Here is a 21,668-nt window from a genome sequence, read left to right on the forward strand (position 1 = left end):
GGGGACATCCGATGCGCTCTAGTATTTGCCAAAGCCCTTTCCTGCTCACGGTGTCGAAGGCTTTGGTGAGGTCAACAAAGGTGATGTAGAGTCCTTTGTTTTGTTCTCTGCACTTTTCTTGGAGCTGTCTGAGGGCAAAGACCATGTCAGTGGTTCCTCTGTTTGCGCGAAAGCCGCACTGTGATTCTGGGAGAATATTCTCGGCGACACTAGGTATTATTCTATTTAGTAGAATCCTAGCGAAGATTTTGCCTGCAATGGAGAGCAACGTGATTCCCCTGTAGTTTGAGCAGTCTGATTTCTCGCCTTTGTTTTTGTACAGGGTGATGATGGTGGCATCACGAAGATCCTGAGGCAGTTTACCTTGGTCCCAACAAAGCTTGAAAAACTCATGCAGTTTGGCATGCAGAGTTTTGCCGCCAGCCTTCCAGACTTCTGGGGGGATTCCATCCATACCTGCTGCTTTGCCACTTTTCAGTTGTTCGATTGCCTTATATGTCTCATCCAGGGTGGGAACCTCATCCAGCTCTAGCCTTAGGGGCTGTTGAGGGAGCTGGAGCAGGGCGGAATCTTGGACTGAGCGGTTGGCACTGAAAAGAGATTGGAAGTGTTCTGACCATCGGTTGAGGATGGAGATCTTGTCGCTGAGGAGGACTTTGCCGTCTGAGCTGCGCAGCGGACTTTGGACTTGGGGTGAGGGGCCGTACACAGCCTTTAGAGCCTCGTAGAAACCTCTGAAGTCGCCAATGTCCGCGCTGAGCTGTGTTCGTTTGGCGAGGCTAGTCCACCACTCATTTTGGATCTCCCGGAGTTTGCGCTGAAGATGGCTGCATGCGCGACGGAAGGCTTGTTTCTTCTCTGGACAGGACGGCTTTGTAAGGTGAGCCTGGTGGGCAGCTCGCTTCTTTGCCAGCAGCTCCTGGATTTCCTGGCTGTTTTCGTCAAACCAGTCCTTGTTTTTCCTGGAGGAGAAGCCCAGTACCTCTTCAGTGGATTGCAGTATGGTAGTCTTCAACTGATCCCAGAGGGTTTCAGGGGACGGGTCCGTGAGGCGGGTTGCAACGTCGAGCTTTGCTTTGAGGTTTGCCTGGAAGTTTCCTCTCGCTTCGTCTGACTGCAGGTTTCCAACATTGAACCTCTTTCTGGGGTCTTTATTGTTCCTGGGCTTTGGCTTGAAGTGAAGGTTGAGCTTGCAGCGAACCAGCCGGTGGTCAGTGTGGCATTCCGCGCTAGGCATGACCCTGGTGTGGAGCACATCTTGTTTGTCACTTTCTCGCACCAGGATGTAGTCCAGGAGGTGCCAGTGTTTGGATCGGGGATGCATCCAGGTGGTCTTAAGGCTGTCCCTCTGCTGAAAAAGGGTGTTTGTAATGACAAGTCGCTGTTCTGCGCAGAGAGTGGGAGGCGGCGGCCCCAATCCAGGCACAGGGTGATCTGCGGCGGCCTCGGCCCCGGTCCGGGCAGTATGGACCGACCTAGGAGGGGAGGCAGGCCCCTCCAGCCCGGGTAAGAAACCTTCATAGGAGAAGGCCACTCCGATATAAAACCTACGACCCAAGGACCTCGCTGCCACGTCCCAGCTTGCTTGGCCACGGCACACGAACCATGGGTGTAAAGGGTGGGGCCAGTACTGCGCGCACTGCACTCCACCTAAAAGCTCCTTTGCGCAGGCCCGAGGACAGGTCCACGTCCTCCCCCTCCACGTCCTCCCCCTCCACGTCCTCCCCCTCCACGTCCTCCCCCTCCATGTCCTCCCCCTCAAAAGATGCTCACAAACTCAAGCTAGCATGCTGGAACATCAGAACCATGCTAGACAAGGCTGACAGCCACCGACCTGAACGTCGGTCTGCCCTCATTGCACATGAACTCCTCAGACTTGACATCGACTTAGCCGCTCTCAGTGAAGTCCGCCTGGCAGATGTAGGCAGCCTCCAAGAACGCGGCGCGGGCTACACACTACTGGTGTGGCAAGCCTTCGGATGAACGACGCCTATCTGGTGTAGGCTTCATGGTCAAGAGCTTCATTGCCTCCAAACTCGAAAACCTTCCGACAGGCCTCTCGGACCGAATCATGTCCATGCGACTCCCACTTCAAAACAAGCGTCACATCACCCTCATCAGTGTCTATGCTCCAACCCTCCAGGCGGAACCAGCAGAAAAGAACAAGTTCTACACCGACCTGCGCAACCTCATCCAACGTACCCCTACAGCCGACAAGGTTGTCATCCTGGGCGACTTCAACGCTCGTGTCGGCAAAGACTCAGAAACCTGGCCAGGAATCCTGGGCAAGCATGGCGTCGGCAAGTGCAACGACAATCTCCTTTTAAAATATATCTATATACCACATAAAATATAACATATTCTGTCACAGGCCCAAATGTCCAAAGTCAAACTATCTAAATTTTATGCGGATGTATCTCCTTGTTGTGATAAATGCAACAATGGAAATTCTTCATCAATTCATATGTTCTGAATATGTCAGAATTTTGCAAAATATTGGAACAAAGTATTTCAAACTTTCTCTGCACTTTTTAAAGTTAATTTTAAACAAAATCCTTTAACTGCTGTATTTGATATTGTTTGAGAGAGCAACATAACTTTAACGGCATCTGAGCTGCATGTATTAGCTTTTATTTCTCTTGTGGTTAGACAGATGGTGGTGTTCAGATGGAAGGATGTTACCTCGCCTCATCGTGCTCAATGGTTACGTGACGTCATGACATGTTTAAACTTAGAAGATTAGATGCTTAATTTCTGATTTGAATTTAAATTTTCAAACACTGTGGGGACCGATTTTGAATTACTTTCGTTATGAGCCCAAAGGACCCCAAAACCCAGCAGCAATAGACATTCACCAAGACAAGTGGCTTTCAAAACAAAAGTTATTTTTAATCAACTTCAAACATGAAAATAGAATAAAACTTTAACTTAACTCTATTTTCTTATATTATACTCTATACTAACCAAAATTACGCCCTTCTAATTCTAAGCGCATGTGAATGCAATGTGTGTGTAAATTCAAGAAAAGTTCTTTGGTTCACTGTTCAATCTCACTTCTTCCAAGTTCTCTGGTTGCAGGCAATCATCATGCTGTGCACAGAATTTAACATGTATAAGGTTCACCAGGCTTGGGTGCTTGAAAGGTAAATGTTTACCGCTCAGGAAGGTTCTTGTAGGGTTTGCAGAAAGAGATATTTGTTGCTCCAGGATTTCCACAACTGAGGTACCACCACTAGTCACCTCAGGGTCTCGCTGATGAAACTTGCCCCATCTGGGTCTTCTCGATGGTAACTTCTTTCTTCAAGCTACCACAGAGTTCCATTCCTTCCTCGATTTCAAGAGAAACATCAAACAGATAGCACTTCTAGCCATCTACTGCTCTGGAACTTGCTTTCATCAGTTTCCAACAGTTTTCCCTGGATTGCACTTTTCAGTTACTTGTCAGTGTCCCACACACTGACTGACTGAGCTGTTAACTCAACTCTCTCTTCCAACTTCAACTCCAAAGAGAGCATGTGACTCATGTCTTGCAAAACCCCCACTTACTCCAACAGACAACAGGAGTTCTTTCTTCTCAAGTTGTTCACTTGGGTAAACAATCCAGAATTGATCTTTCTGTGAGCACTTTGCAGAAAGGGTACTGATAGACAGCATGACTCCAGAGCAAGACAATGGTCAAGCATTTTATGATGTCAGTTCAATTAACACCTACTTGTGAAAGGTGCTTACATTCTCCAGAGATCTTGCAATGTGAATTCTTCAGTCTTTCAAATAAGATCTGTTTTAAAGTGTGTGTATGTGACCTACTCTGAATCTTATAAATTCTCCCCAAATATTAATATTGTTACACTTTTATAATCTTTGATTCTTTTTGAAAGTAGAAATGTTGACTAATGAGGTAATTTATCTCTCTGATTTTTAAAAAATCTGTCTTTTTTTTTGCCAAACAGCTTTTTTCTTGGCAGTGGGTTTAGATTTGCCTTTTTTTATATAATAAAATATCAATAGAATATAATCTGTTGATTAAAATGTGGGGTACCTTGGATGAAATGATGAAGTGTAATGTATCTTTTTGACTTTTAACACATGAACTCTATTTTTTAATGTGAAATTTCAGTTAATAAAAATATTGAAAAGAAAAAAAAGTGGGTTTTCAAACTTTTTCTTTCCACTCATATACCACCTTAAATAATCCCTTACTAATCATAGAGCACCTATGGTATAGGAATTACTTACAGTGGTATGTCAGCCTGAAGAAAACTGAGGTCCTCCATCAGCCAGCTCCCCACCATGACTACCAGCCCCCCCACATCTCCATCGGGCACACAAAACTCAAAACGGTCAACCAGTTTACCTATCTCGGCTGCACCATTTCATCAGATGCAAGGATCGACAATGAGATAGACAACAGACTCGCCAAGGCAAATAGCGCCTTTGGAAGACTACACAAAAGAGTCTGGAAAAACAACCAACTGAAAAACCTCACAAAGATAAGCGTATACAGAGCCGTTGTCATACCCACACTCCTGTTCGGCTCCGAATCATGGGTCCTCTACCGGCACCACCTACGGCTCCTAGAACGCTTCCACCAGCGTTGTCTCCGCTCCATCCTCAACATCCATTGGAGCGCTTACACCCCTAACGTCGAAGTACTCGAGATGGCAGAGGTTGACAGCATCGAGTCCACGCTGCTGAAGATCCAGCTGCGCTGGATGGGTCACGTCTCCAGAATGGAGGACCATCGCCTTCCCAAGATCGTGTTATATGGCGAGCTCTCCACTGGCCACCGTGACAGAGGTGCACCAAAGAAAAGGTACAAGGACTGCCTAAAGAAATCTCTTGGTGCCTGCCACATTGACCACCGCCAGTGGGCTGATAACGCCTCAAACCGTGCATCTTGGCGCCTCACAGTTTGGCGGGCAGCAACCTCCTTTGAAGAAGACCGCAGAGCCCACCTCACTGACAAAAGGCTAAGGAGGAAAAACCCAACACCCAACCCCAACCAACCAATTTTCCCTTGCAACCGCTGCAATCGTGTCTGCCTGTCCCGCATCGGACTTGTCAGCCACAAACGAGCCTGCAGCTGACGTGGACTTTTTACCCCCTCCATAAATCTTCGTCCGCGAAGCCAAGCCAAAGAAGAAATGTGAGTAGAAAGATAAAGTTTGAAAACCTACAATAGCGAAAACCTACCGGGGACAATCATTACCTAAGTTGATGGAAGGAGAAGGAAAGAAAAGAATGGACTCAGTAGAATTTCTGGTGTATTTTTGTTGAGTGACAAGATTGTCTGACTGTTTTAATGTATCCTAGATTGTATACCTTAAATGGATGGGAGGGGGGGTGGGTTTGGAGGAGGGAGTGGGGGGGGAGAAAATGTCACTGTATATGTGTGAAAAGGAAAAAGTGTGTATCATGACTAATGTGATTTATGGTGTGAAAAATAAAAAATTTTAAAAAGAAAGTTTGAAAACCACTGATCTACTACAATCACCATATAATGAGGCAACCAGAACTGATCCCAGTGCTCTAAGTGTGGTCCAGCCAGAGTTTTATGGAGCTGCAACATTATCTCATGGCTCTTGAAGTCCATCTGCGGACAATGAAGACAATACACTATACACCTCTTTAGGCATCCTATCAACTTGCACGGCAATATTGCGGAATCTCTGGATCTAGACCCCAAGATCTCTCTGTCCTCCACATTGTTAAGAATCCTGCCATCCTTCAAGTTTGACCTTCTAAAGTGCATCACTTCACACTTACCTGGATTGAACTCCATCTGCCACTTTTCTGCCCAAGTCCACATCCTGTCTATATCTTGTTGAAGCATATCATTTGTAATGTACTCATCCCTCCACTTCATCCAAGTCATTTATAAAAATAGTTATTGTTATGAGCAGGGGCGATTAATGTAATTTGATCAATTAAAAACCAAATATGGTTCAACTAATAATACTATCTTCTGCTATTTTCAATTAAGATCTATTTAAGGGACAAATTGGGCGCAATGATGATCTTAACGCAGTGAAGTAGAGACTCTGGTTTGAAAGGGGATGACAAATTTATTTCAAAAACACATTTCCTACTTCAAATGGGTTCCCCGAAACAGGGGGTTACATCAATCTAGACAAAGATGGAGGACCGATTTAGGTATACGGATTGATGAAAAAAGCTGGTCCCGACGGCATGACCAATACTATTAATGTGAGGTATAGATTGGCGCAGTACAATTTTTTTGCACCAACTATATCTTACACTGCAAAAATTACAAAACTTAAAATCTGAAATATCAGATCAAGACATTAGATGCTGCAAAGAAACAGGAACCTTTTTGCATCAACCTAGTCATGTTCCAAGGTGAGGCCTTTCTGGGAAGATTTAGGAAATCTTCTAGAACAAATCGCTAAGATCCAATTTATGCAGATACTGGAATTGTTTATATTGGGAAATATAGCAGATGTAAGACTTAAAATGAGGCTTACAAATTAGAATTTGTAAAGATTGCATTGGCAGTGTTGAGGAAACCTGGAAGTCTGATTCCCATTTAGATATAATTCATTGGAAATTGGAAATATATACTTGTATATCCCTGGAGAAAATTACTTATAGCCTTAGGAAAAAAATTTGGAGTCCATATCTTCAACACGTATGTGTAAATTCTTAATGATGCCTTGTCTCCCTGCATCCGGAAACCACCTGATATTCTGGGTAAGTCAGGATATTTGTCCCTTGGCAGGAGACTGATGAATCCAATGAAACCGTTTTTTTTGTCTCTTTTTTTCTTTTCTCTTTTCAATTCTATTGACTATTTCTCTCTTTTTTTTACCTGGGTGGATGAGAGTGGGAGGGTTAGGCATATTCTTTTCTTACTCAAAATTAACATCGAATTATAAGATTATTTTTATTTTCAAATCAACATGAATTTCATCAATTACATAAAATAAAAAGAAGTCTGTCACCTGCCAAGGCCCATATTCAATCCAGAAAAGTATCTCCTCGAGCTGCCTTGTCCACGTGCACTGTTAGGAACCCTTCTTGGACACACGTGACAAACTCTGCACATTCTGAACCTTTTACACTCAGGAGATGCCAGTTAATACAAGGGAAGTTAAATAAAGTCAAGTTTATTGTCATCTGATTGAATAAGTACAACAGTGTTCTCTGGTCCTTGTTGCAAAACATGCAGACACACAATCTGATATAACACACATACAGACCAACAATATTGGATAAATATTTAATCTATACAAATAAATAATATTGTTTGGATCTATGAGAGTCTCAGATGGTTAGTGTGAGCAGTTGCTTTGGTCGTTAAGCATTCTCACTGGCCATGGGAAATTGAAGTCTCCCATGACAATAACTGCTTTTTTTTACACCTTTCCAAAATCTACTTATCTGCTCCTCAGCATCCTAGTAGCTATTTGGGAACCTTTAGATTACTCCCAATAGAGTAATCACTCCCTTCCTGTTTCTGCCTTCTACCTACAGTGACTCAGTCCCTCCATTACGTCCTCCCTTCTGCAGCTGATACACTATCCTGATGAGCAATGCTACTCCCTCTCCCCACCCTTTACCTCCCTCCTTATCCCTTTTGAAGTGTCTAAACCCTGGAACTTGCATCAGCCAATCCTAAATGGGAGAATATTGAGTCATGGAGCAAAATTAAGGGATATTGGAGTCTCCATTCATAGGTCCTTAAAGAAAGCAAACAATGGAAAGCTTTTCTTGCATCATTCAATGCAAAGACCATAAGGAAACCTTTCAATAAGACTGAAAGAGTGGAGTGAAGATTTACAAAAGACTTGAACTGAGTTACAGGGTTAGGTTAAATGTGTTAGAACTTTATTCCCTGGAGTGTAAAAGAATGAGGGGAGATTTGATAGAGGTGCACAAAATTAGATAGTAGATAGAGCAAATGCAAACAGACTTTTTGCACTGGGGTAGGTGAGATACAAAACAGAAGACATAGGCTAAGGGTGAACATTAGGGAGAATTTCTTCACATAGATGTGGAGTATGAAACGTGCTGCTAGATGAAGTGGTGAATGCAGTGTTACGAGCCCAGAGGATTCCAAAACCCAGCAGCAATAGAAATTCACCAAGACAATGGTTACTTAAACAAATGTTGCTTTTGATTATCTTTAGACATGAAAACAGGATCAAACTTTAACTTATTGCTATTAACTTAATCTAACTAACCCCCTTCTAATTCTAAGCACACGTGTATGTAATGTAATGTAAATTCAGAAAAGTTATTTGATTCACAGTCCAATCTCACTTCTCACTCCTCCAAGTTCACCAGTATCAGACAATTCTTGTACTGTGCACAGAATTTAACATTTATTAATTTCACCAGGCTTTGGTGCTTGAAAGGTAAATGGTTACCTCTCAGGAAGGTTCTTGTCAGTTTTAAGAAAGATATTTGTTGCTTGTTGGAAACCCACAAGTGATCCCTTCCGATTAGCCACTTCAGTGTCTTGCCGAAGAAACGTGCCCCATCATGGTTTTCCCAAATGATGACCTCTTCTTCCAGGTCACCTCAGAGTTCCTCATTTCCCTTATTTCAGGAGAAATACTCTAGCCAGCCATTTCTTCTTGTAAGGACTACAAGTGTCTTGACCAGGCTGAACTCAGAATTCACATCCCGTCTTCAAAATGGGGTTTTCGACAAGCTGCCAGCTTGCCATTTTGCAGCCTCAACTGCTACTGTAGAACTGACTTTTTCTCTCTCTCTCTCTCTCTCTCTCCCTCCCCCAAAAGAGAAACCGCCTGTCACTTTTTCCTCTCTCGCTTTTAAAAACCATATGACTTCTTATAGAGCTCCAAACCCAATCTTTGAAAGATCTTATCAGTATCTGAGCATGGACTTTGTTCCATTTGCAATTCCTTATGAAGTTCTTTTCAAAGCAGTTCCATTGTCTCTGCAAAATCAATGGTGACACAATCTCTCACTTCAGCAAAGCTCTTGCATTTTAAATGATGTCTTTTGTGAAGTGTAACCTAAATTAAACCCCCACAACCTATCTCTTTTAAAGACATTTTACCCATAACTATTTTAACATATCCTGTAACAGCAGGCTCAAATGTAACATTTAAGAAAAATTTGAATGATGCGTGGATGGCTATGGTCTGGGTGCAGGTTGTTGGGATATGGCAGAATAATAGTTTGGCACTGGCTTATGGGCCTGTTTTTGTGTTGTGGTGTTCTATTGATCTGTCAAAGCAAGGATAAGCTGGAAATGCATAGGATACTGGTTTGAAGTTATGTGAGTGTAAAAGGTAAGGCTAGTGTTTTTATTTTTCACCAAAAATTCCACATAGATTATTGACCTCTGAATTATTGGTTCCTCTGGTGGTCCTAAGATCATATTGAAAAAGTGAAAATAATTTTTATTCATTCTCACAGCAGTTTAAAAATATGAGAAAGGGCATTAACCAAGGCACAGATATGGACCCCATTAGTATGCCAGATAGAATTTAAAAATTTTTAACTTATACAGCATGGTAGCGGGCCATTTTGGTCCACGTGTCCATGCTGCTCAATTTACACCCCATTAACCTACACCCCTGGTACATTTTGAATGGTGGGAGGAAACCCATGCAGACAAAGGGAGAACATACAAACTCATTAAAGACAGTGCTGGATTAGAACCCAAGTCCAGTGCCGATCACTGGTGCTGTAAAGGCGTTGCACTGACTGCCTTTGCTCCAAAACTAACTAATCTCTTGTATAAGCTGCTGCAGTCTACTTAACATTGGCACCTACCTTAACATTGCCCTGTTTACATATAAAACCAAATCCAACCTGGATAATTTCCACTTTATCAGCCTGGTTACAATCATCAACAAAATGAAGCGATTAGCAACTTTACTATCACCACTTGCGAAGGACACCTCACAAAAGAAGCATTTATTCTACCAGAACAACCTGCTTTTGATTTCATTATAGATTTTGTAGAAAAGAGCTGAAGAGAAGTAAGATTATATACATAGAGTGTGCTTTTTTTTTGCCCAGGTTCAGCCACAGCTCACTTTACTGATACAAAATACAAAAGGAAATAGTGTTTTATTTTGCATCTGTAACTACAAAACATGTGCTCAGTAATACCATGGAGTATGGCATTAAGGCACAATCGTAAGATTGAAAATGGAGGTGGCGGAGTCATGACTGGAACCTTGGAAAGTTGATTCTGGTCATCAATTCAGTTTGCACATGGTGCACTCGAATTGTCAGGAAGCAGCCACCTAGAGTCATCCTTTGGGATATTGTATCCAGGTATAATGCCGACCTTGCATTGATTGTGCACTTAAAGACAAAATTTTTTGGCCTGAAAAAGATGATAATATTTAGTTGGTAAGGTGATTTTGGAGATCAGACCCCAATAATTCCAGCCCCGTAGCTGGAGTTCCTTGGACCATTGTCCTAAATGTAGTCAATGTCAGCTGGTTCCTTTCTGTTTATTTACTTTGTTTCATTTCTATTCAGTGCTAGCACCACACGCAAATGCTTTTGTCAAGGCCCTTCGAAAACTGCCGAGTTTACATGATGAAGATTATGCTCAACAAACCAATCTTTATAATTTTTGCGAATTACCAGAAAATACCTTGGTGCTTCCGTAAGTAATTATCTTTAAAATTTTGGAAAAACTGATCTTTAGAAACCTGTGGATAATAATCTATACTTCAGCTAAAACCATATTGGACTGATTTCTATTAAAATCTGAGTAACCTGGATCACTTTATTGCAAGTGGCTCAGTTCATTGGACTCTTGTTTCATTATCAGAGTGTTTAGTTTGAGCCTCTGCCCATCAGTTTAGTGTGTAATATAGGCAGATACTTTTATATAATATTGAGGGAGAACTGTGTGGCTGGAGTTGGTATTCTTTAAAAATAGAGATCTTAGGACTTGTGCAGCATTCTGAAATGTGTGGAATTCTTGTTAATGTTCTGGCTATTGTATTTTGCACAACCATCTACAACTAAGGAGCACACTTTTCATTATGGTTTTGACAGAACCACAGCTTACTTTACTGATTCGAGGCAAAATAACTTCTCTCGGTGTCCTAATATATTGTATATTGTATGTGGAAACAATAAATTGCTCCAATTTTGAAGGTGACTTCTGATATCACCAAATTACTATGGAACCACCAACCATTACCGAGTCTAGTTGCCCAATGGAGCACTGTCTCTGCTCATAATACTGGAGACCTTTCCACTGTATAGACAACTATATAAATCATAATAACTATCTTGTTTTGAGGGATTATCTTATTGACATCTTTTCCAATATTTAATAATTGACAAACTATTTCAATATGACCATTATCTAGGTTGGATATTGATGAGTGAAAGGGCATAATAGATTTTATTGGGAGAGTAGCTTATTTCCAGTCTTGTTTCAACTCTTGCTGACAAAGAAGATCCTGAAGGTTGGATACAAAGATCATGTTTAATCAATTATCTATTTTTTGAATGTATAAGGTGTAAAAATGATGTTGTAAACACAAATAGCATCCTATTTCTTCTACTTTGCAGTTGTTCAAGGTCAAACAAAAGGATTGTGTATTCAGTAATTGAATATTCACCTTTGCTGGACTCTTGTAACATGACCACAGATGACTGGGCTAAAATCGCCATTGACATTGAGGTAAGTTGAAACGTGGGTCAGCAATTTCAGGCAACATTGGAGTTGAGTTGAATAGAATAGTAATAAATAACAAAACCTTGATATTCATACATTGAGGGAATGATCATTTGGGGCAGATCATGTGGCTCAAAACCTGGTCTGCTAGGTTTCTGCCCCTCTAAGCTCTGTGTGCGATCTGATTAGAGAGAGGAGGGGATTACTGAACTAGTCACTCTTCTATCCCAGGTTAATTTTGGATAGTGTCTGTTCTTTGGGGCATGCCTCTCTTGGGTACAGTTGCTTACAGGAAATAGTGCTTACATGGTATGTGTTTTGAAGCATAAAAGTAATTTAACCTTGGTGAATTAGATTTCCTTTGTGATCGGCAGAAAGTCAGCAATATCGGGCTCTCAGTTTTATTGAATTATTCATTGTCCATGTGCACTGGGATGGAATGAAAAACTTTTTTTAAACAAGGAAATCTGCGGATGCTGGGGTCTAATACAATTCACAAAAGTTCTGGAGAAACTCAGCACATCACGCAACATCCTATAGAAACTGAACTGCTGAGTTTTTCCAGCACTTCTGTGGAATGCACTTGGTTTTGTGTGATATTCAGACAAGTCAACCCATACTTTACAACAGGTTGTGCAAATTAAAGCAAAAATGCAGACGACAGCAAAAATGTTCAGTTGAAACAGTGCTTTGGCATTTTACTGAAAGAAAGTCCTTTTAATAGGCTGATAAACAGTGGGGAAGGAACTGTTTCTGATGCTGGTCTTAAAAACCAGGAAAGATTTTCAAACTTTAAAAGGTCATAGTTTAGATTCGGTTTTAGTAGGATTATAGATTGCCAAAAGAAGGAATGATGCAGGAATATTCCTACAGCAAGATGTCAACAAGTGTTCCCTTTTAGATAATTATTTCATGATGTAGGTATAAAATCTGAAATGTCGTGAAATGCTTAGCATTCTATTAGGTGGATGATGGAATTGGTGGATAATTTATTCATTTGTTTTAATATTTTCAAAGATCTTTAATGTGGTGTTAAATATGTAAATGTAGATATTTCTGACTGAATACCGATTTGAATGTGTCAGTAGATTTGCAAATGAGGCCAGGATCCTGAGCTTTATCTCAGACACTTCATAGATCTATAAAGTGTTAGAAACTCTATCATTTTTTTTAACACACAGGAAAGGGGCATTAAAGAGTGGGTAACAAATCAATTAAACCTCAAACTGAAATGTCTGGCATACAGCATGAAAAATGAAAGGGGGGTTTGCAGTGTTGAATAATATTTAACATCTTTATTCCTTACAATCCAACTTGCAAACCATTCTTACAGATTGGAATTTGTTAAGACGTTAATCTTGCTGTTTGTTATTCTCACCCTCAGACTAACTATAAAGGATACAGTGGCTTTGTGATACTTCATGGTACAGATACAATGGCCTACACTGCTTCTGCTCTTTCATTCATGTGTGAAGATCAAGGAAAGCCTATCATCCTGACTGGTTCTCAAGTAAGTTAGATCCATGCGATCATAGAACATTACATCACAGAAAACAGGTCCTTTGGATCTTCTGTCTGTACCAAACTGTTATTTTGCATAGACCCACTGACATGCACCTATTCCATACTGCATCCATCCATTCCCCTGTCTGATTTTTTTTCTTAAATATTGAAATTGAGCCTGCATTCACCACTTCAGCTGGGAGCTCGTTCCACACTCCACGACTGTGTGAAGAAATTCCATCTAATGTCCCCCTAAACCTCCCTTTTCACCCTTAACCTATGTCCTCTGCTAAGTGTCTCACCTAACCTCAGTGGAAAAAGCCTACTTGCAGTGACTCTAACTATACCCCTCCTAATTTTGTATGCCTCTATCAAATCTCCCCTCATTCTTCTGCCCTCCAGGGAAAAAAATGTCCTAACCTGTTTATCTTTTTTCTGTAACTCAGTTTCTCAACTCCTAAAAACATCATAGTAAATATTCTCTCGTTGCTCTCAATAGTTAGGTGGTCAAAATTGCACATAATACTCCAAATTTGGCCTCATCAATGTCTTGTACATCTTTAAAATCCCAACTCCTATTTATTCTCAATATTTTAATTTGTGAAGGTCAATGTGCCAAAAGCTCTCCTTGCGACCCTCTCTACCTATGATAATACTTTCAGGGAATTATGCATCATATTCCCAGATCCTTTGGTTCTACCACACTCCTCACTGTCCTACCATTTACCGTGTATGTCCTATGTCCTACCTTGGTTTGTCCTCCAAAATGTTACACCTCACACTTGTCTGCATTAAGTTCCATTTGCCATTTTGCAGCCCATTTTTCCACCTGGTCCAGATCCCTCTGCAAACTTTGAAAAGGCTTTCTCACTGTCCACTACACCTCCAATCTTTGTGTCATCAGCAAACTTACTGATCCGATTGACCATTTAGATTATTATCTAGATTCTAGATCATTGATATAGGTGACATGACAAAGGACCTGGCACCGATCCTCGAGTCACACCACTAGTCACAGGCCTTCAGTCTGGAGAGGCAATCATCCACTACCACTCTGGCATCTCCCGCAAAGCCACTGTTAGAACTTTCCTGATTAACCTCCCATGTGGGACCTTTTCTAAGGCCTTACTAAAGTCCATGTAGTCAACATTCACATCCTTTTCTTTATCAACTTTCCTGAAAAGATCTGTAAGATTTATTAAATACATCCTACAATGCACAAAGCCATGTTGACTATCCCTTATTACTCCCTGACTTTCCAAGTACATGTATATCTGATCTAAGGACATTTTAAATGTATCTGCCAGGGCCCTTGCAATATGTTTTGTACAGGCCTCCCTCAAAGTCCAAGAGAATACCTTGTCTGGCCCAAGGGAATGATCCATCTTTGTTTGCTTTGAGACAGCAGGCACTTCCTCCTCTTTAATCTGTATAGGCTCCATGACCTTGCTGCTTGTTTGCCTTGCTTCGCTAGACTCTTTACCAGTTTCCATTGTAAGTAACCATTTAAGATCTCCCTCATTTTTTTTCTGGTTCCATACAGAACCAGACCACTCTGATCTTCAAGAGGACCAATTTTTTCCCTTACAATCCTTTTGCTCTGAATATACCTGTAAATGTCTTTAGGATTTTCCTTCACCTTTACTGACAAAGCAACCTTGTGCCTTCTTTTAGCCCTCCTGATTTCCCTCTTAAGTTTATCCTTCATTTTTTATTTTCCTCAGGCACCTCATTTATTCCTTGTTGCCTATACCTGCTATATACCTCTCTCTTCCTCTTAACCAGATCCCCAGTATCCCTCAAAAACTAAGGTTCCTTATGTCTGATAACTTTGCCTTTAATCCTAACAGGAACATATAAACAAGAACATACAAATTCCACCTCTGAAGGCCTTTCACTTATCAAGCATACCCTTGCTAGAAAAAAAAACCTGTCCCAATCCACACTTTCTGAATCCTTTCTCATTTCCTCAAAATTGGCCTTTCTCTAATTTAGTATCTCAACCAGATGACCAGACCTATAATTATCTATAATTTTCTTGAAACTAATGGCATTATGATCACTGGGCCCAAAGTGTTCTCTGACACATACTTTGGTCACCTATCCTGTTATGATGCTTCAGGCAGACTTTGTTTATGGTTCTGTATTTACAAGGAAGAAGATGTAGTGATTTAGTTTTTTTGCACTACATTAATAATGTTACATGGACATGGAGTTTGTACAAACCATATAGATCATCATTAAGATCGTTAGAATTCTTTGTTTCCAGTAGACTTTGATTCACAAGGGCTAACATTCAAGTGTCTGTTTCCTTCACTAAAAGATCCAAAAGTAATATGGTAGGAAGCATTGTTCTGCGTAGAGCACTTTATATTGACTCTGATTTTGCAGGCAATAGCAGAAATAAATGTAGCCTCTGGTGTTTTCTTGGCAGAGCATTCCACAGATTTATTACCATCTGGGACAAGCAGTTCCTCCTCATTTCTATCCAAAATATCCTTCCTTGAAGGTTATTCCCTGAGTTCTAATCTCATCTCCAGTGGAAACAACTTTCCTGTCTCTCTATCTTCTCTATCCTTTTACTAATTTTACATATTTTTATGATTCCCTCTTCTCCTCCTGAATTCCAGTGAGTGTTGGCCCAGATGACTCAACCACTCCTCATAGGCTAACCCCTCACCTCTGAAATTAACCTGATGAACTTCCTCTGCACTGCCTCCACTGCCAGTATATCTTCTCATGTATGGAGACCAGAATTGCATGCAGTACTCCAGGTGCAGTCTCATCAGTTCTGTATAGTTGTAGAAAACCTCCAAGCTCTGAAATTCATTCCCTCTAGCAATGAAGGCCAACATACTAACTTGCCTTGATAACCTGCTCCACCTGCAAACCAACTGTTTGCAATTAATGCACAAAACTTCAAAGTCCCCCTGCCTAGCAATATACTACAAGCTTGCACCATTTAAATAATAATTTGATCTTCTATTTTCCTTCCATCATGTATGACTTCACATTTACCAACATTGCCCTCCATCTGCCAGACCCTTACCCACAACTTAACATATCTTTGCCTCTCTGCATATTCTCCATATCCTCTGCACAATTTGCTTCTCCACTTGATTTAGTGTTATCAGCAAACTTGCGGTGCCCTCCATAAAGCTTGGGACAAATAATTTTTTTTCCTTTATTTGCCACTGTGCTCCACAGTTTTAAAGTTGTAATCAAGCAATTCACATGTAATTAAAGTCAACATCCAGATTTTATTCAGGGTTATTTGTATACATTTTGGTTTGACCATGTAGAAAGTAATCCACTTTTTATACATAGTTCCCTCATTTCAGTGCTCCATAATGTTTGGGACATTTGGTTTTGCAGATGTTTGTGAGTACTTAGATATAAGAGAGCTAGGCTTGCTTCTAGGTTTATGATTACCTTTGGAGTCTGTAGTTGCCATTTTTCAAAACAAGGACCAGAGTTGTGCCAATGGAAAGCCAAGAATCCATTTTAAAGCTTAAAAGCAAGAATAAAGCAGTAAGAGACATCTGGAAAAAGGTCTTGTAGATAGATGAGATCAAGATTAACCTATATCAGAGAGATGGCAAAAGCAAACTGTAAGATCTAAAGCATACCACCTTTGCCATGGTTTGCATCTTGAAGCGTAGTCTCAGTATTCCTGTTCATGAAGTATTCCATGGACAGTAGTCATTGACATATCTATACCTGCCTCCTGAAGAGTGTTTTAGATTTGTCTGGCATGTTTGTGGATTTTTCTTCATTATGAAAAGTATTCTTCTGTCATCAGTAGTGGAGGTTTTCCTTGGAATGCCAGTCCCTTTGTGATTAGTAAGCTCTCTGTCCCTCTGTCTTTCTGCTTATTAGTTTCAACCCCCCCACCATATTAGTTTAGATCAGTGATTTTCAACCTTTTTCTTTCCACTCACATACCACTTTAAATAATTCCTATACCATTGGTGCTCGGTAATTAGTAAGGGATTACTTAAAGTGGTATGTGAGTGGTTATGAGCCCAGAGGACCCCAAAACCCAGCAGCAATAGATATTCACCAAGACAAATGGTTACTTGAACAAAAATTGCTTTTAATTATCTTAAAACATGAAAACAGAATCAAACTTTAACTTATCACTACTGACTTACTTTTAACCTAACTTAACCCCCTTCTAATTCTAAGCGCACGTGTATGTAATGTGTGTGTAAGCTCAGAAAAGTTCTTTGGTTTACAGTCCAATCTCACTTCTCATTCCTCCAAGTTCACGGGTTGCAGGCAATTCTTGTATTGTGCACAGAATTTAACATTTATAAAGTTCTCCAGGCTTTGGGCTTGAAAGCTAAATAGTTACCGCTCAGGAAGGTTCTTGTCAGTTTTCAGAGAGAGATTTGTTGTTCCAGGACATCCACAACTGATGTACTTCCATCAGCCACTCCAGTGTCTTGCTGATGAAACTTGCCCCCTTCAGGTTCTCCAGATGATAACCTCTTTCTTTCAGTTCACCACAGAGTGCTTTTTTGTTTCTCTTATTCCAAGTGAAACATTAGACAGCTAGTCCTCTCCTCTTGCATGAATCATAAACCTTTGACCAGGCCGTCTTCAAAAAAGGCTTTCCACAAGCTTGCCAGCTTGTCCTTTTCCAGTCCCAGCTGCTTCTACTGGCTGTAACACTGTACAAGTGATCTCTCCCTCTCTCTCTCTCTCTCTCTCTCTCTCTCTCTCTCTAACAACAATCTATTAGTGAAGTCTCTTGTGCACTCTTCAAAGCTCTTGAAAGGCGGTGGAGGCGATATGTCTAGCATGGGGCAGAGCTCCAGTATTTCAAATAAGATCCATTTTAAAGTGTTTGTATGTGACCTACTCTAACAAATCTTTCCCAATTTATCTCCCCAAAACATATCTATATACTCTGTCACAGTGGAAAGAAAAAGTTTGATAAACCACTGTTTTAATTGTACCTAATTGTGTGCACAGTTTCATAATTCCAAAGGGAATGGGCCATTGAAAATTTTTCCAAGCAAAATATTTCAGTTACAATTGGGTCCAGAGCCATGGTTCTCAACCTTCCCTTCCCACTCACATACCACCTTAAGTAACCGCTTATTAATCACAGACACCTATAGCATAGGGATTACTTAAAGTCGTATGTGAGTGGAAAGAAAATGTTTGAAAACCATTGGTTTAGATCCTCTCCAACAGCAATAGCAAGAAAACCTACCAGGACTTTAATCCTGGTCCTGCTAGTGATAGAATGTCGAGTTTGTGCTGGTCCCACTTCCCCAAGAACTGGATCCAGGAATTTGAAAACCTCCCTCCTGCACCACTGCTCAAGCCATCTAACTCTTATGCTATTCCTACTTTGATGTGCATGTGGCTTGTTCATAAAATTAAAATTACTACTTTTTGAGGTCCTAATTTTAACCCATCTCCTTGCTCCCTAAGCTTGGCTTGTGGGACTTCATCCCCCTTTATTCCTATTTCGTTGGTACCTCCATACACCATGACAGCTGGTTGTTCACCATCTACTTTCAGACTGCCTTGACTGTTCCTTCATATAATGCAGACAAACATGCTATGGAAGTATGCACATAAATATAGCCTGGCCTATTTTCACTTGGGTTTTCAAAATAAATTTGAATCCTGGAAAAATTGATGAAGAGAATATATTGATCAATTAACTAACTTGATTTTATAGAGACCTTTTAATGATCAAAAATGCTTTTATTTAAGTTGTCAGTTTTGCAGATATCAGTATTGCATTGACATTAAAAGTAACAATTGCTTTTTAAAATCGAACATATTATTCATTTTCAGAAATTATATTCAGAAATAAAGCCATTCTGAAATTCTTCTTTGGGTCAAGTATCCCAGGAAGTTTCTCTGTTACATTTATAGCTATGGACTTCATGGCTTTTTAATGATGGCTTGTCAAATTCCTTTTGGATGTCTAGTATTTTGTCCAGCAGAGCACCCAAAAAAATTAACCAGCCACTGGATACTTCTAACAGCTATCAAGTTGGTCTCTGCAACCAGAAAAAAAAATTAGGAAAATATAATTTTGTGACAGACAAGATAGAAGATTGAGGTTTATTTGAAAAAAGTTAGTTCCTCCACTAATTTCAAATTATTTGACCTGATGATAGGTTTTTCCTTTGTCAAATCTGTTTGTGCCATTGCTTTTCTCAGGTTCCCATCTATGAAATGCGAAATGATGGCCATGATAACTTACTTGGGGCATTGCTGATTGCTGGCCATTTTGTGATCCCGGAGGTGAGCATGCATCTTCTTTTGAAATGAAAGGTTGCTCTGGTTGATGTAGTAACCTAAAAGCTGATATGTAACCTCTTATTTGCATGACTGAATTGTTTTTAATTATTTAGGTTTGTCTCTATTTTCAACACAAGTTATACAGAGGAAATCGCGTGACAAAAATAGATTCGGCAAGTTTTTCTGCATTTTCGTCCCCAAACATGCAGCCACTTGTTAATGCTGAAGTAGAAATTAAAGGTAAATACAGTTACGCATCTTGATTGTTCTCCAAATTTGAGTATTTTCTTTCTGCACAATGAATTTGGAAAAGCGAATTCACAAATTTTGGATGTGATTTATTAACTTGGATTTTTTTAAAATGTTGGAAATCTAGAATAAAAATAGAAAATCATTGATGTGCATATTTTGAATACAATTTCTTCTATTGTATGAATTTGCTGGGCGCAAATGCATGTATTATGCCGGAGTATATTTACTTTTACATCAATTTACTTAGTTAATTAAAAACTCCTGCATAATATACTCATTATTGCAAGAGTATATTGACTTAAAAACAGGGCAGCATGGTTGGTGTAGTGGTTAGTTCAATGCCAGTGATCAGGACTAGACTGGGGTTTGAATCCCACGCTGACTGTAAGGAGTTTGTACATTCTCCCTCTGTCTGCGTGGGTTCCTTCTGGGGGCTCCAGTGTCCTCCTATCTTTTGAAACATACCGGGGGTGAGGGTTAATGGGGTGTAAATCGGGCGGCACAGACTCATGTGCCAAAATGTAACCATGCTGTATGTCTAAATTTAAATCTGCCACAGTTCACCAGTCAGCAGAGTAAACTTTTCAGAATTAATATAAGTGCATTTTACTCATGAATTCACCCTACAAATATGTTTCGTGAGATTAAGTACCGATGATAATTTTGCTTTTGACTTGCCAAAATTGATGTTGTGTTTTACGTGCACTATGGGAAGCACGGTACATTTTTAGAGTACACTGGATGGATTTTATCTTGTGTTGGTGTCATTTCCTTTTTTGTTTGAGGTAAATGCAAAATATGTTTACAAAATTAATTGGGCTTTTTAGTACATTGTAATTAAAATTTACATTTGTTATATGCTATCTTTCACAATACCACAACAGGATGGGGTATCTTGTCCTTGCTTGTACCTAATCTTTTATAAATGTGCTGAAATGGTGCTTCTTTCTAGCAACTAACCTTCATTGTAATGATACACTTTGGTATTGTCTAATGAAGGTGATTTATTAAAAAAAAATTGGAATTGCCAGTCTTTCCTTTCTAGGTAAGTCTTTAGTGTCTTTTTCGATTCAGTTTGCCACTTCCTTGGAAAAAATGTTACGAAGAATGAAATAAAATACATAAGGAGAGTGTTAGCTAAGTTTTAACCATTTAGACTTCATGTTTATAAAGTGTAGTGGAGGTGAGGGAGCATGACTGTCACAGGTAAAGACTGCAAACTGTATGATTGAGAAAGGGAGCCTTTGTGGTGGTCTGGGGTAATGTTTAATGATGATTATTAAAGCCACACCGAGGTCATTGGAGGGGTGCGAGTGGGAATTGTGGCTTTGAGTTGTAATCAAAAACTGCCACTAACAAACCAACATATAGTGTAACATCCAGAAGAGAAAGAGAGGTTAACATTCTGGGTGTGTCATTCAAGTAAGATCCAATATGACTTTTTTCAGCATTGATGCTCAATCCTGCTGCCCAAAGTGTATAGCATTTACTGAAAACTCTGGACACAGTACATCATGCAGTACCTGATGAGAAAGAACAACAGCTGATGTTTCAAGTTAATGTTCCTTCATCAAATCATTGACCCGAAACATCAATTGCTTCTTCACAGGTGTGGCCTGACCTGCTGAATATGACTAGGATTTACTATTTTTTTTCCAGTGTTTAGTATCTGTTGTGATTTACTTTTCATTCATAATATTTAACTCTGATAATAATCCCTAAATTTATCTTAAATGTTAATAGCATTGAATATTAAAGGTAACAATTTCCCTATTCTTGAATAAGATACATTTTCTCTTTCCATTTCTTACTGACTTACTGTTTATCATTAGATCTGTTTAAAATGTTTGTTTTGAATTGTTTTGACAAACATGTAGCTGTTAGACCAACTAGTGCTAAGATAATGTCCGTAGAACTTAACACCTATTGTAGAGAAGTTATTTGAACCTATAAGCAAGGAAAAATCTAAGATGGAGAGTTTCTTGAACCT

The 21,668-nt window shown here is 40.0% G+C and overlaps 1 protein-coding gene across 2 annotated transcripts in view; it reads left to right on the top strand.

Annotated features, from left to right (window-relative positions):
* The window catches only part of aspg (asparaginase homolog (S. cerevisiae)), a 92,665-nt gene that overhangs the window by 12,510 nt on the left and 58,487 nt on the right, over positions 1-21,668 (top strand). For both annotated transcript variants that reach the window (XM_069916548.1, XM_069916549.1), the window contains exons 2-6: positions 10,492-10,621; positions 11,545-11,656; positions 13,035-13,160; positions 19,346-19,429; positions 19,540-19,666. In XM_069916548.1, coding sequence (XP_069772649.1) covers positions 10,492-10,621; positions 11,545-11,656; positions 13,035-13,160; positions 19,346-19,429; positions 19,540-19,666 — 579 coding nt within the window. The remainder of the gene's footprint in view (positions 1-10,491; positions 10,622-11,544; positions 11,657-13,034; positions 13,161-19,345; positions 19,430-19,539; positions 19,667-21,668) is intronic.

The sequence above is a fragment of the Narcine bancroftii genome, chromosome 2, assembly GCF_036971445.1.
Source record: "Narcine bancroftii isolate sNarBan1 chromosome 2, sNarBan1.hap1, whole genome shotgun sequence".
Lineage (NCBI taxonomy): Eukaryota > Metazoa > Chordata > Chondrichthyes > Torpediniformes > Narcinidae > Narcine > Narcine bancroftii.